The following is a 14,221-nucleotide window of genomic DNA, read 5'->3' as shown; positions in this document are numbered from 1 at the left end:
TTAACCCGATTCAAGTCCCTAATGAGGTCGACCAAGGGCTCGACTGCATATTTATCTAATACTTTTGTTTATATAATATAAATATAATATAATTAATTTCAATCTTTCAACATACTTTGAAACTACTGGAGTTATATTCAAATTGACAAGTTTATACGTAAGAGCTGTCTTGCGCGAGTCGGCCGAAACCGCGGTACACCGTCCCGTACAGTAAGGGCAGCTAGCCATATAAAATGAATGAACATATTCATTTCTAATCTATTTTATGTATGTATAGGCTTGAATGAAAGTACTGTTGACAAAAAAAGTTTTAAAAATGTTTTTTATATATTTGTTTTTGACGTTACTATTGTTGATATTGGTTGTGCGTCGCGTGAAGCTGAGGAAGATGATACAACTTCATGAGATTATAGGAACAGACTTCGATTCTTGGCCGGTGTTAGGACACGCTTATAAGTTCATTGGAAATAACGAAGGTAATTTATTTTCATATTTTTATTATTACTCGTATATATATACTTTTTTGTATAATCTAGTTAAAGTACTCATATACTTCATTAACAGTTTACCGTCACCTTTCACATTAAATTTCGGAAAAAGTATTTTTTTAATATTTTAACATACTTACTTACAATTAAATTAAAAATAACCAAAAAAAAAAATTAAATAAATATATATTTTTTAGTACAAGTTTTTACAAAAGCTGGGTGAAATATCTAATAGCTCTACAACGACTGAAGTTTCAGCCAATTTTATCTTTTATTATATGACAATCATTCACCAGTATAACGTACAGCCTGCATTATTATTTTATATGAAATATATACTGTTATTTTTAATAATCTTAATTGGAATAAAACTGAAAAATTATATTAGAAATTTTTTGGCCGTCGATGCCCTCGTGGCGCAGTGGCACAAGCGCGTGATTGTATTACAACACGACGTAATTACTTTTGGTTTTGAGTTCGATTCTCACTCGGGGGAATGAACTAATTAGTTATTAATATTTTGATTTCTTCGCTTTAGTGACAAGACAGCGGTGAGTTCTGCCACTAAATATGCATTGCGTCTAAAATTCGATGTAATGTGTCTTAACACTAGGTTCCCTCTGCCTACCCTGCTACAGTATGCAACTAAAAAAATGAAATAATAATTGAACTTTCGTATCATTTTAATGAATTGAACACATAGAGAATGTATGACATTCTCTAACAATTTATTCAATGACAATAAAATATGGAACAATAGAGCATTTATATAATAAAAGTGCATTACGTATGCGTTAGCGCGTTAATTAATTACAACTATAATATTTGGAGCACTTGCGCACTTCACTTACGCACTTCACATTTTTTCACACATTTGTAAATTTCACTTTTAAGAATTCATAATTATTTATTAATTAACCAATTAATTAGTAAACACCATGTTTCATGTAATATCTATATACATATATAAGCGAACAATTTTTTTTTAAATTCAAATAACGCATAAAAATATATAAATATTATTATATAAGAGTGAGAATAGTTAGAAATATAAGTAATAAAATGTTATATTTATTATGCAATTAAAATTAAAACTAGGTAGAATTTTATTATATTACTTGTAAAATTTTATTCCGCATATTTTAAGTAAAATATTTTTATCTTTTATTTTTGAAATATTATTATCTAAAGTACGCAATTAATTAGAATATATAATTGAGATTAGAAGAACATTTACAAAAAAACACTCACCTACTATAAAATTTGAAAATTTGGTAATTAAGCACTATCACTACCACAACTACAGATAATTTCAAGTAACGGTTTGGTTATGTCATTTTATACGAAGCTTTTTTTTGAAACCCTTAACGGATATACCCTCTCCAGTGGGGACTCGAGTGGGTTATGTGGGACTGGCAGATGTTTTCTTCTAAGCCCAACTTCTCCTCATCTAGCCTGCACTTACGAAGATTTTGTTCTTCAAATTTGTAGCTGTGGTGGTGTGGTGAGATTCGTTACTACATGAGTAAAAAAATAATATCAACTATTAAGTAACTGGCAGCCTATAAAATAATAATACTTTTTTATATATTTAATTTTTAAAAATATAATAATATAGTAGGATCTTCCCGTCTTTTTATTAAACTATTTTGACTTTTCATTTAAAGAAAACAAAAGATTATATATTTTTCAATAAATAATTTAGACGAGTGACGTTGAGTGACTCAACACGCGTTGTCCTGAATTCGGCGGAAAATGGGAAACAGAGTGCCTTAACATTAGATATCTCTATACTGAAACCATAATAAATAACATAATATTCTCATCTTGTTGATATGTCATGATAGGCTACAACTACAAACAACTGTTGAGTTGCTTGCCGGGTCTTCTCAGTAGAACTGCCTTCCGAACCGGTGGTAGCTTTTTGTTTATATGTTCATTCGACGATTCAAAAGTGCTTATTATAAGTTTATTTGAATAAAGAATATTTTGAATTTGAATTTGAATAGGCAATTCCCTTTATATGTGGGTTTCAGATCGCATGAAATGCTTTCAGGAGTTCGCCCAGCAGGCTTACAACAACGCGTACGGCATTGTCACCTTTTGGATGACTAACTTCTTTTGTGTCTTTGGTGAGTTCTTACTGTGAGAATTTTTTTTTAATATTTTTTTTATTCTTAAAGAAAGTTTTTTTATTTCTGTAGTTATATTATTTTATTGATTTAAAAAAACATTCATACTTTCACAGATCGATTCTTTTTAAACAAACAATTTAATTTAGTATTTACATTCAATGAAACGTGCTATATACATATTCCGCGACTCAACACTGTCTCGAATTGGTGCGAAAGTAGATAACGGAGTGTCTTGACATTAGATTCTCTCTGCCTGTGGAAAATAGCCTTTTCTTTATATTATTTTATAAAATAAGGTATAATTTTTCAGTGATATCTGAGCCCAAGTCAGCCAACGTGGTACTAAAATCATGTTTGGACAAGGGCCCGCTTATTGAATTAGCGATACATCTGGCTGGCAAAGGATCCCTATTTGCACCTTGTAAGTCAATTAATATTTAATTATAAAAATAGGTGAAAATATATATAAAAAACAGTACTATATTTAAGCTTGTAATGCCAAGTTATAGCCTGCAAAAATTTAATAAAACTTTTATGGGTCTGAGTGTACGTGTCTATAATAAAATTACGCAATTTTTTCCAACTTTGCCATCATATTAATTTAAAATAACTGTGGAAAGAATACTAGAAAGTAATGCCTGTTATTCCACTGTTAAGGAATATTTAAAAAATAAAAAGCAATGCCTCCAGAATTCGGCGGAAAGTGGGTAACGGAGTTACGGGTTCCTGCGCGATCGCTATTAGTATATGTAGTAATAAAATGGTAATACTCAGCAGAACTATCTTCGGAGTTTGTAGAACCACTAGCATTATGTTCATTCGATAATTAAAAAACTTACAAAGTCTATTTGAATAAATCATATTTTCAATTTTAAATTTCAATACAAATAATTTTATTTTTATTAGGAAAAAATATAAATAAATCAGTAGATCATTATTTAATATTAATTAAAATACATCAACGAATGAAAATAAAACAAAAACCAAAATAAGAGAAATTTACACTATTTTTTATTTATGGCTACAGAAATACATAGGGGAATTGTGCTCAAGATGGCATACTATGATAAGATGACACACTACCAATATTGATGAAACTATTAGCGCTAAGTGCGATCTTGTGACGTTTTAGAGAGTGTCTGTAGATGCAGCTAGTGCTTAAATTCAGTATGGATGAAAGTGAATGCAGATTTGCAAGTAATTATTGTTTTCGTTATTTTCAATTGCAACAAATTTTTCTTTCGCTTTTGCTTGATGCTGAAAAGACATGTAAGATAAATATTTTCTATGTGAACTAATTATAAATGTAAAATAGGATTATTATATGACACAACTAACGCTAAAAGCGCACCCTAACTTATAACCTTTTGTCACAACAGTTAAAATTAAATTCATATATCTATTGGGTAAGATGACATACAAAACGTGAGTATAAGATGGCATACTATCTTTTACCCTTATAAATAGAATCGATGTATTTTTTTTGCTTCATCTACAAAATACCTGGCAATTACAAACGAATATATATTGGTCACAAGAAGACATGGATAAGGCTGCTAGAGCAAGGGCATTCAATAGCCGCAAGTGACGAAGCTTATTTCCCTTTTGGAAAAGGAAGTGACTGATAACGGAATCCAACCTCATAGAATTTGCAACATGTATGAATCTGGCCTTAATACTGTTTAAAAGCCCCCCAACAAAGAAGAAACTATTTATTTGTGAACTATGCGCTAAATAATGATGGCGTTTTTATGCCACATACTAAGTATGTCATTTTACCCTGTAGATATGTCGTCTTACACTGGTCGACCTAAGTGCAATTTTTGTTTGTTTTAATGATGTTTAAAAGATTATTGTTCTGAAACTAAAATAATTTCGTTGATTATGATATATATAATAGTATACGCAATATGCTGTTCTCAGATCATTTTATTTATTTGAAATATTTGTCTTGAAACAAAAAGTATGTCATCTTAAGCACAATTCCCCTATATATACAGGGTTATTTTTTTCTTTCAGTGGACATATGGCGCGTTCGTCGCAAAATACTATCACAAACGCTGACGCCGAAGCACGTGGACAAGTTCATCGGGGTGTTCGAACGGAACAGCCAGGTGATGGTGGACAAGCTATCCAACGTAGTGGGGAAAGGGAATTTCTCCGCTTGGGACTATTTCTGCTCGTACAGCTTGGACGCTTCTTGTGGTATAATATATTTGTTAACCTTCTACATTAATATAATAAAGTTGAAGAGTTTGTTTAGTTGAACGTATTATTCTCAAGAAGTACTTGGAAAAGTATTTTTATGTTGGATTCTTGGGTGATGATGACAAAACTGAAGAATATTTATTATTTATTCATTATTATTAGTATAAGTTTTTCTAACTAACAATAAAATCTAATATTAACATGCTCGTATTATATCGATATCTTTAACCAAATTACGTAACAAAGAACGAAAAAGCTAATCATTAAATTGCCCGCATGGTCGCATTATTTAATTTTAACTTTAATGACATAGATATTTAGGGCCTGCATTTGTTTGTATTTAAGAGATATGTAATAGAGAACCTCAAATATAAACATATTTAAATTACAGCCAGCTGATTACAGATATACAGATATTCACAAATTTAAACCCAATGAATTAGTAACCGTAGGGTTCCGAGGCAGCTTCCGAGAACGTCAAGCTTATGTATAACATAAATCAATTTAAAATTTAATATTTTTATTAAATTTAAGATTTATTACTTCTCACTGAACTTTGTGTACGCCTCAATAAGTTTAGATCCATATATTATATATGATCGTTGATCTTAGATCTGCATATATCTAGAATTGTAACTATAACTTACATTTAAAATTCATATAGAAAATGTTTTGGTGGTTTGCTTTAATAAAAAAATAAACCAATACAAAAAGCCTATGTCGACCCGCTAGAGAGACACGCATAAATACAAAAGTGAGCCGTTTACAGAGACAGTAATGGGCGAGAACGAGCACTTCCAGCGCCGTTTCGACCACCCCTTCTACATAGCGTTCGTCGGGTACATGGAGAACATGGCGGCGAGGCTCTGCCAGCCCTGGTTCTATACTAACCGGACATACAAGCTGGTGTCCGCTTGTAAGGAAAATATCCGGTTTAAACGAGTTATTTGGAGTTTTCTTGAGAAAGTAAGTAATTTGTGGCTGTATTTTTTTGGAGTCATGCCTCCTCATGGTAGGAGAAAGAACTTAGTGTTAAGACATTTCGTTCTTCACTTTCCAACCTAGTTTTTATATTCAAATACAAGGATGATAACGATGTATAATGATGTGTTTTTTGTATAATAAACTAAGCAGTTATGGGTTCGAATCCAAAAGAATAAAATTTTGATTTCTAGTAACAAGTCTATGCGCGGCAATAATTTCATATGCGGGATACAGATAAGCGTAAATAAAGTAAAATAAGCATCGTATAGAAATTAAAACTCGCTAAAAGGTGTATATAAATATTCGAATAACTTTTTATACTTTTATTTCAAAGTAACTTGTAAAGTTAAATATAATTAAAAAAATATATTATTTAAATCATTAATTCAAGGTTGTCAAATAATAAAAAAAACTAACATAAAATTTTCTTTCAGTATATTTTAAAGAGACGTATGATAATGAAAGAGAATAACAACACAAATGATAGCGGTAAGCATTTCAACTTACGTATTTAAAATTGACTTAGGCAGCATTAAGATGAGTGACCAAACCTACAGTACCATCCATCCATCCATCAGCCTTTTAACGTCCACTGCTGGACATAGGCCTCCCCTAATTCTCGCCACTCCGTCCGGTCCTGTGCCCTTTGAATCCAGCGGATTCCCGCTGTCCGCTGGATTCCTACAGTACCAGTAATTGAAAATATATATATACTGACTTTTTATCCTCACTCATAGATATAAAATACTGCCATTTCTATACATTTTACTTTTTAAACATTTTTAAAATTTTCATTTTTAATTCAGTAAATATTCATTTTTTTAGAAAACCCAGATTTAAAAGACTACATCAAAACGTTATTAGAACTGACAATAGAGTATTCTGGAGGTGAACATGGCTACTCTGACACCGAGTTGCGAGAGGAGGCACTTGTTCTGATGTTAGCGACGACCGACACCACCGCCTCGTCCGCCTGCTTCACCATGTTGCTGATGTCGCAACATCAAGATGTACAAGACAAGGTTTATCAAGAGTATGTGGTTTGGTTGATATGTGTTAGAAATCGGAAATTAGTTAGGCTTTTTTTCTCTAATAAATCTAAGAAAATGATATTAAAATTCATTGTTTATGGGAAAGTATGTAAAAAAATCTCTGTACAATCAATGAATGAATTATCTCTTCTAAAATTAAAATATACAGTATGATTATATAGAAGCAGAAAAAAATAGGTTAACAAAAATGTCTATTTTACTAGTTAATTTTAACCTAATTTCAGAATTCTGAACGTTTTTGGAGATTCAAATGGACCTATGACCATACCTGACCTAACTAAGCTTAAGTATATGGGAGCTGTTATAAAAGAGAGCTTGCGGCTCTATCCACCTGGTCCCATGATTGTAAGGCTATGTGACAAAGATGTACTTCTACGTAAGTTCTGCTTTTAAATAAATTATATACATATACTATTATACATACAAAAATACCAAGATATTAATCAAATTCTCAAAGTTTATTAAAAAAAAATCTTTAATTACAGCGTGCGGGCTAACTATACCGAAAGGTAACCACGTAGTAGTAAATATATGGGGCATCAACCGCAACCCGCAGTACTGGGGCCCAGACGCGGACCAGTTCAGACCAGAACGTTTTTTTGATGTGACACAAGAACAACTCAACTCGTTCATTTCTTTCAGTTACGGACCTAGGAATTGTCCAGGTGGGAAATGTTTTAAATATTTTTTTTATAATTTTATTTATACAAAATCTTAGAAAGTAATACATAGAGACGGCAGCATAAAAGTTACAAGTTAGTGTTTCTTTGTCGCTTGTTCCGCGCTCTCCGCCTAATTATTTTTAAAATGATAAAATATTATTCCATCGACATAGACATTAAAAATATATATTATTTTAAAATTCTAATATTTGTAATATATTCAGGTTACAGGTACGCGATGTTGTCTATGAAAATGAGCTTAGTGAAGATTCTCCGAAGGTTTCACATCACTCCGGCAGCCGACTTCAAATATGACAAACAGAATCCTCTTCGATGTAAATTTAGTCTCACAATGAAGCACGTAGGTGACTATCAGATACAATTAGAGCACAGAAGTTAACGTATTAACAGTACGTAACTTTACTTAACCTAGCTTCCCGGAGGTATCCCTAGGGGGAAGTCTAAGAGGAGAGAAATATTATATACTATTAGTTATTTTATTAATTTTAGTAGAATGTACTATTTCTAAAATTCCTAAAATTATGATGAAACATAAATTTAGTAATGATTTTAAAAGATTTCGAAAATTTTAAACAAATGAATATATGTTAGTTTTGCATATATTATATTGTTTAATAATTGCTAACCATCTCTCCCTCGGTTTGTATGAAGACGTTTTGTGTTCCAAGTAACTCTTATGTACCTCATCATCATCATCATCTACCTCATATATGTATGTTCCATCAAAATTATTTTAGTACTAACAATAATTTAAAGAAACAAATAATATTATTTAAATAAAAAATATGAATTTCGTTATAGAGTTAGTAGTACTAACGACCAAAATAACGAGTTTTTTGTTATATTCTAGACACAATATTTTATATTAAAGTAATGTTGTATAGATTCGGTTAACACGTTCATTGCGGGATCTATTTTTGAGAACTTTCACCTGGTGAAGTTGAGATCTTTTCGGCCTCATATTCCTCGCCCACAGGCGTGAAGTCTTTTCCTAAGGCGATTATGATTTCAAGCTAGGTGAACGTGTTAACTTATTAGTATAAGTTAATTAGGTTAAGTAATAAATTGTTTGAATTTTTTTTGTGTTTTCATTTAATGCATGTACTTACTGCACTAGGTTTAAGCCTTCGCTCCTTTGGTCAAAAGGAAATTAGTAGGAGTTGTGCGTGGCATGGTCAGAAACCTAGAGTTAAGACTAGCCGAATTCTTAAGACATCGCGTGTTGAGTGGCGGAATTCAACGCCGCGCTTTGCCTCGTACCGTACCGTAAAATAGGAATATTAAATATTTTATTTTATTTTCAAGTGGCAATCGAACCCACAACCCTTCGTGTTTACAGACTGGACACAACTGGCTTGTATTTATTCTAAAAGAGAAATACAAGAAGATAATTACTTTATTTTAACTATCTTCAAGCACTACGTTCGTATAGCGATCGCAATATAACATTTACGACAAAGGAACACATCCTGTCACTTATGAGGGATTTATTGAAGCGCCGTCGCAAATGAACAGTGAAATATCGAAGTAAATTGACATTGGACGCGTCACGTGGATTTATTAGCGTGGGTCTGTTTGGGCAATCAAATCTCATGAACTTAATATATTACTTTTAACTTTAACTTGCTTAGAATAACTATAATCTGTTTTCAAGTTTTTGGATAATGTCGAAAAAGATTTTGCAGTCTATACCTACTTATAATAAAATCTAAGAAAAAATATATTTGTAATATTTAATAACGTAATAATAATTAATAATATTTAATAGAACCGAAAACAATGATTTATTGAATTGGCTGTAACTTCAATTTTCAATATAAGTAGAGATTTTGCTTCGAAAATTACATTATTATTTTAAAAAAATTATAGTAACGCAGATTAGTAAATTAATAATTATGTAGTTAAAGTGGACAAAGCCGCGAGCAAGTCGCTAGTCATGAATAAAATTTGAGTTTTGTATTAAAGACCTTTTTGCTCACCCATCACAATCACTAACCACCAAAGAAACAGACCAGCAGAATTAATTTAACTTAACCGTTTGCAGCAAGTGTATTGCAATCAGTGATTTGTGGTGACGGTGACAGCGGACGAGTCACTCCACTCTCCTCGTTTAGCGTGCATCTCTTGAAACATGCTGTATATCTGAAGCGTGTCGGAAGTGCACTAGAACAGACGTATACCAGATTCGATTAATTGCTTGAACCACTTCTACTAGCGAATGCTAGTCCTTAATTGCAATAATGTGGATTCCGAGTCCGATTCATAAGTTCTTTGATTTTCACGATTATTACACATTTTAAAATTAAACAAAATAAAACAAATCAGCTTCACGCTGTATCCCGCACACAACAGGGTAGGCAGAGGGAACCTAGTTCGTTCCCCACTTTCTGCCGAATTCTGAAGGCTTTGCCTGTTGAGTGGCAGAACACAACGCCGCTAAACTAAACTTCATACCAAATTTATAATTTTTATGTATAAACGAGAGCAAGCAACATAGTTACTTAATTAAAATGACATGAACTGTATGTGAAATTATTGATATACGAAAAATGACCTTGATGACCTTGAATCTTGTCCGTGATCCATATTGCCAGACCCTTTACGGGCCCTTCTGTCACATCTGGGCTCATCAATATTGTATGTAAATTATTTTACATAATTAATTTGTATGAATGACGGCGCTATATAAACAACGCAGAGAAATAATAAAATTAGATTCAGAAATCAGAATTTGGAATACAAGTTACTTCGTTACAATTCTCGACAACTGTGCACTCACTATGTTAGAATGTTACAAGACGAAAATGTACGACACTTGCAAGAATTGAACTTGACAATAGAGCTAGAGAGTAGTTTATGTAACTTTATGACAAAATGGCGTATTCAGAATATTTCTTCGAGATTTCTAGACTATATTTGATTTTTTCATATTTTTAGCTTCACGCTGTATCTCGCATATAGCAGGCGAAACTTAGTGTCTCCACTCTCTTCAGCGATCAAATCATAAATCATTCCTTCCTCCGAGTGGTATGGAAACCACAATCGCCGAACTACACTCCTACGCTTGTGGGGCACAAACGCGACAGGTTGTGGTTCGATTCCCACTCGAGGAATATAAATATTTAAATGAAAACATTTCTTCGCTCTGGTGTCGAGGAAAAGCGCGGCGTTGAATTCCGCCACTCAACACACAATGCCACCAGAATTCAGCCAAAAGTGGGGAACGGACTGTCTCAACTCTAGGCTATGCCCTATGCCTATACTGCTGCCTGCGGGGATACAGCGAGAAGCTGAAAGAAGTATATACTCTAACATTCATTATGTTAACCTACTTTGAAATCATTTCTCATACAATCTCATACAATTCGTTATAAAACGATAATCGAAATGTAGTACAGACAACATATATGGTCATATACGCTGGAGACTCTAAGATAAGAGTAATGTCAACGGACACTGTCGTTTACATTTTTATACATTAGGAACGGAAAATGATCATAAAACCACGCCGCGATAAATAGGTTATGCGTGCTACGGAACTTTTAAGGTTGCCTCGCTTTGTAATAACTCAGTGAATAATGGATGTACAGTGGTTTAGCTATTTGGTAAGTTTTTAGAAGTTTTTATATTCAATTTTAGGCAAGTTTTGATGTATTACTATTTATTATTTTTTTATTTATTTTTTAGCTTCACACTGTAACCCAAGGTAGGCAGAGGGGACCCTTGAGAACCTAGTTAGGATACTTTCTTTTCCTACTTTCCGCCGAATTCTGGAGACATGGCGTGTTGTGTTATATCTCCTATACACAGATATGTTCAGCTACATAGAAATAATATGTTCTTTAAAATCAATTTTATTTGAAAGTCGAGGTAAGTAGAGAGTTACAAAAATAGAAATATACAAATTTAATTCATATAGTTTTCGAAAATTGTAGCAATAGCACAACACTTTCTATCTAAAACTAATTCTGCTCTTGAAATATCTAAGAAGTAGGTGCTGAAAACTACTCCTCTAATTATATATACAACAAAAAAAAAACAAAACCATTATAAAAAAATAAGCGATCAGTAACCCTATATGTAATGTGACAGATAAAATCTTGTCCACCGTCCGTTTGTCATCTTTGACGCGGTCCCTTCCCGATAGTCGAGCACTTCGATAACGCCTTTTACTGGAAATGTCTACTGAAGGTAAAAACTTAGTTCTCTAAGGACATTCACCTCAAATACCTATATATACTACTACAATATTTTTTTATCTACTTTCGAACTCCGTGATACGCAGTGGCAGAGAGTAATCGCTACGTTTATGATTCTCACTTCATTCTCAAAGAATTATTTCCATTTCCTAGTAACAAGACAACGCGCGGCGTTCAATTCCGTTGTTGTGTTCAATGTCTTATATATACAGCGACAGGGTAGGGTTGCCTATACTGCTGCTGTAACAATAATACATACACTATATTCAAATATGCCCACAAATATAGCCAATTAAAACAGTAATTGACCCTATATAACCCAAAAAGCTATAAATCACATTTTTTCAAGTAAATTTAAATTTTATAGTCGCCTCTCTGAATCGTTTATGTCATATAAACTAGCAAACCAATTAAATATGTTGCCAAAAGTGCATACGTTCGTTAACCACGACATGAGACAATACGCGGTGGGTTACACGCTCCACGCCCCCATACTGAGGAGTTGAGGCGTGCCAAGTAGACAGCCTCGGGCTTCCTGACTGATATACATGGACTTGCTTATTTATGGAATTTTTAAAATAAAATATAAGTTTATTTGAGGGCAGACGCCGGGCAGAAGCTACTAGTGCGATTGTAACCGCGTTCTGTTGTGGGTGGGATTCTCATTTGAAGAAATGAAATATTTAATATTTCAATTTCCTCGCGCTGGTAACGAGGCAAAACGCGGCGTTAAGTTCTGCCGCTCAACATGCAATGCCTTTAGAGTTCGCCGAAAGTGAGGCCCAATCTTAATATGAGAATATTTGAAAGCTAAATATTCCAGTGTATAATTACTGGTACAATAATAAAAAAAAACTCGATGAAGGTACCGTAATTAACATGACTGTGTAGTTACATACATTTGCTTAGTCGGGGTCGCCGTACGTTTTACAATTTACTTCCACATTCGTACACAAATTTTTCACGAAAATTTCTGGACTTTTTATTAAATAAGATCATACGGATGCTGATATACAAAGAAATGGACTAATTTCGTTATATTTACAAAAAAATTACATATGTATTTTTTTTTTATTTTATTTTCGTAATGAAAATTATTACTTTTTTAAAATGGAAACTAAGAATAAATATAAAGATACAAGTTAGAAAGTTAGACGTTTCCAACAATCCGATCTCAATTCTGGAAGCATTGCGTGTTGAGTAGCAAAAGTCCACACTGCTCTTTGCCTTGACACCGGAGTGAAGAAATGAAAATATACATTTAAATAAACATTTCATTTCCTAGAGTGGGAATCGAACTCACAACTGGTTGGCGTTTACAATCGCACTCTTGCGCCTCTCCGCCACGACTGGCATCGATCTAAAATTATGAAATTTACATATAGCTATTAAAATCTTTAAATCTACATATCTATACTTAGAATTAGTATCCATCATTCATCATCATCATCATCATCAACAGCCATCTTTTGTCCACTGTTGGACATAGGCCTTCCCCAAATCTGGCCACCACAATCCATCATTGTAAATAGAAAGCAAGAAAACAATGTAAAATCCCAGTATTATCTATTTAAATGAGTTTTCAGTGAGCTCTGAAAGGAAAGCGGCGAGCTGTCGGTGCGACGTAATTGTGTTACTGTTAGTTGCTAAAGTTTCTGCGAAACTAATGGCGGGCTTGTTCTGCGATTCAGGATTGAATATTTAATTTTTACGAATGACGAAATGATCAACAAAATATTTGTATAATTGTTTTTTATTTGTTTTTACCTTATAAATGTAGTGTGAGATATGAGATACAGTGAGAAGGTTAATATACTCTATTTCCTACTTCCTGCTATTGAGCATATCTTTTGGACCCAAATAATTCATTCTCACGAGTGGGAATTGAACATAGCCTAGTTTACAGTAATTACGCCACTATGCCACGATGAACTTCTAATTTATAATATTTTATTATCTAAATTTAAAATAATCGAAATTTAGAGAATGTAAATAAAATATTATTTTTTTCAGCCTACATCGCGCGCGCAAATAGGAAAAAAATCCTTCAAATAAGAGAACACCTTACTGCCGCCAACTTAACATTATCAATTCAAGAATAATACATGAGTTACAATTGTAGAACATGCAAACGAGTCATACGAAGGTTGGTACGAGTATGTAAACAAATATTTACAGCGTCGTCATACAAAATATTTACAGCGTCGGGGCAGGGAGCTACAGTCGTAGTAAGACGTCGAGTTAACTAACTAAATTATATATGGCATAAGCCTTGGCTTGTGGTATTTAGCTATGAAAGTATATGTAAGTAAAAGTTTAAAATATTTCCATATATTCGCGCTCATTATAATTATAAAAGTTATCCATTTTATATAAAGTATCACAATTTTAAAATCTCCATTAAAAATGTATTTTCTAATATTTCTTCCAACCTTTTCTTTAGCAAGACTCTTCAATCAGTTCATTTGGGCG

At 32.8% G+C, this 14,221-nt stretch overlaps 1 protein-coding gene across 1 annotated transcript; it reads left to right on the top strand.

Annotated features, from left to right (window-relative positions):
- The first annotated feature begins 388 nt into the window (after window positions 1-388).
- Window positions 389-7,929, top strand: LOC146538452 (cytochrome P450 4d2-like). Its single transcript, XM_085187055.1, has 10 exons — window positions 389-476; window positions 2,525-2,620; window positions 2,934-3,044; window positions 4,643-4,828; window positions 5,601-5,797; window positions 6,250-6,304; window positions 6,641-6,848; window positions 7,092-7,243; window positions 7,353-7,532; window positions 7,754-7,929. Exons 1-10 carry the CDS (start codon window positions 389-391, stop codon window positions 7,927-7,929), a joined length of 1,449 nt encoding a protein of 482 aa, XP_085043181.1.
- The last annotated feature ends 6,292 nt before the right edge of the window (window positions 7,930-14,221 follow it).

The sequence above is a fragment of the Heliconius melpomene genome, chromosome 6 (assembly GCF_056956725.1).
Source record: "Heliconius melpomene rosina isolate 202511_hmr_F chromosome 6, ASM5695672v1, whole genome shotgun sequence".
Classification (NCBI taxonomy): domain Eukaryota; kingdom Metazoa; phylum Arthropoda; class Insecta; order Lepidoptera; family Nymphalidae; genus Heliconius; species Heliconius melpomene.
Note: the sequence above shows the minus strand (reverse complement) of the source record. Positions and strands in the feature narration are given on the sequence as shown.

What these genes read in the sequence shown, in the direction of transcription:
- LOC146538452 (XM_085187055.1), top strand. Translation starts at nt 389, where the DNA reads ATGATACAACTTCATGAGATTATAGGAACAGACTTCGATTCTTGGCCG. An exon ending in TTTGGAGTTTTCTTGAGAAA is followed by an intron (nt 5,798 to 6,249) that starts GTAAGTAATTTG and finishes ATTTTCTTTCAG; the next exon opens with TATATTTTAAAGAGACGTAT. An exon ending in CAAGACAAGGTTTATCAAGA is followed by an intron (nt 6,849 to 7,091) that starts GTATGTGGTTTG and finishes ACCTAATTTCAG; the next exon opens with AATTCTGAACGTTTTTGGAG.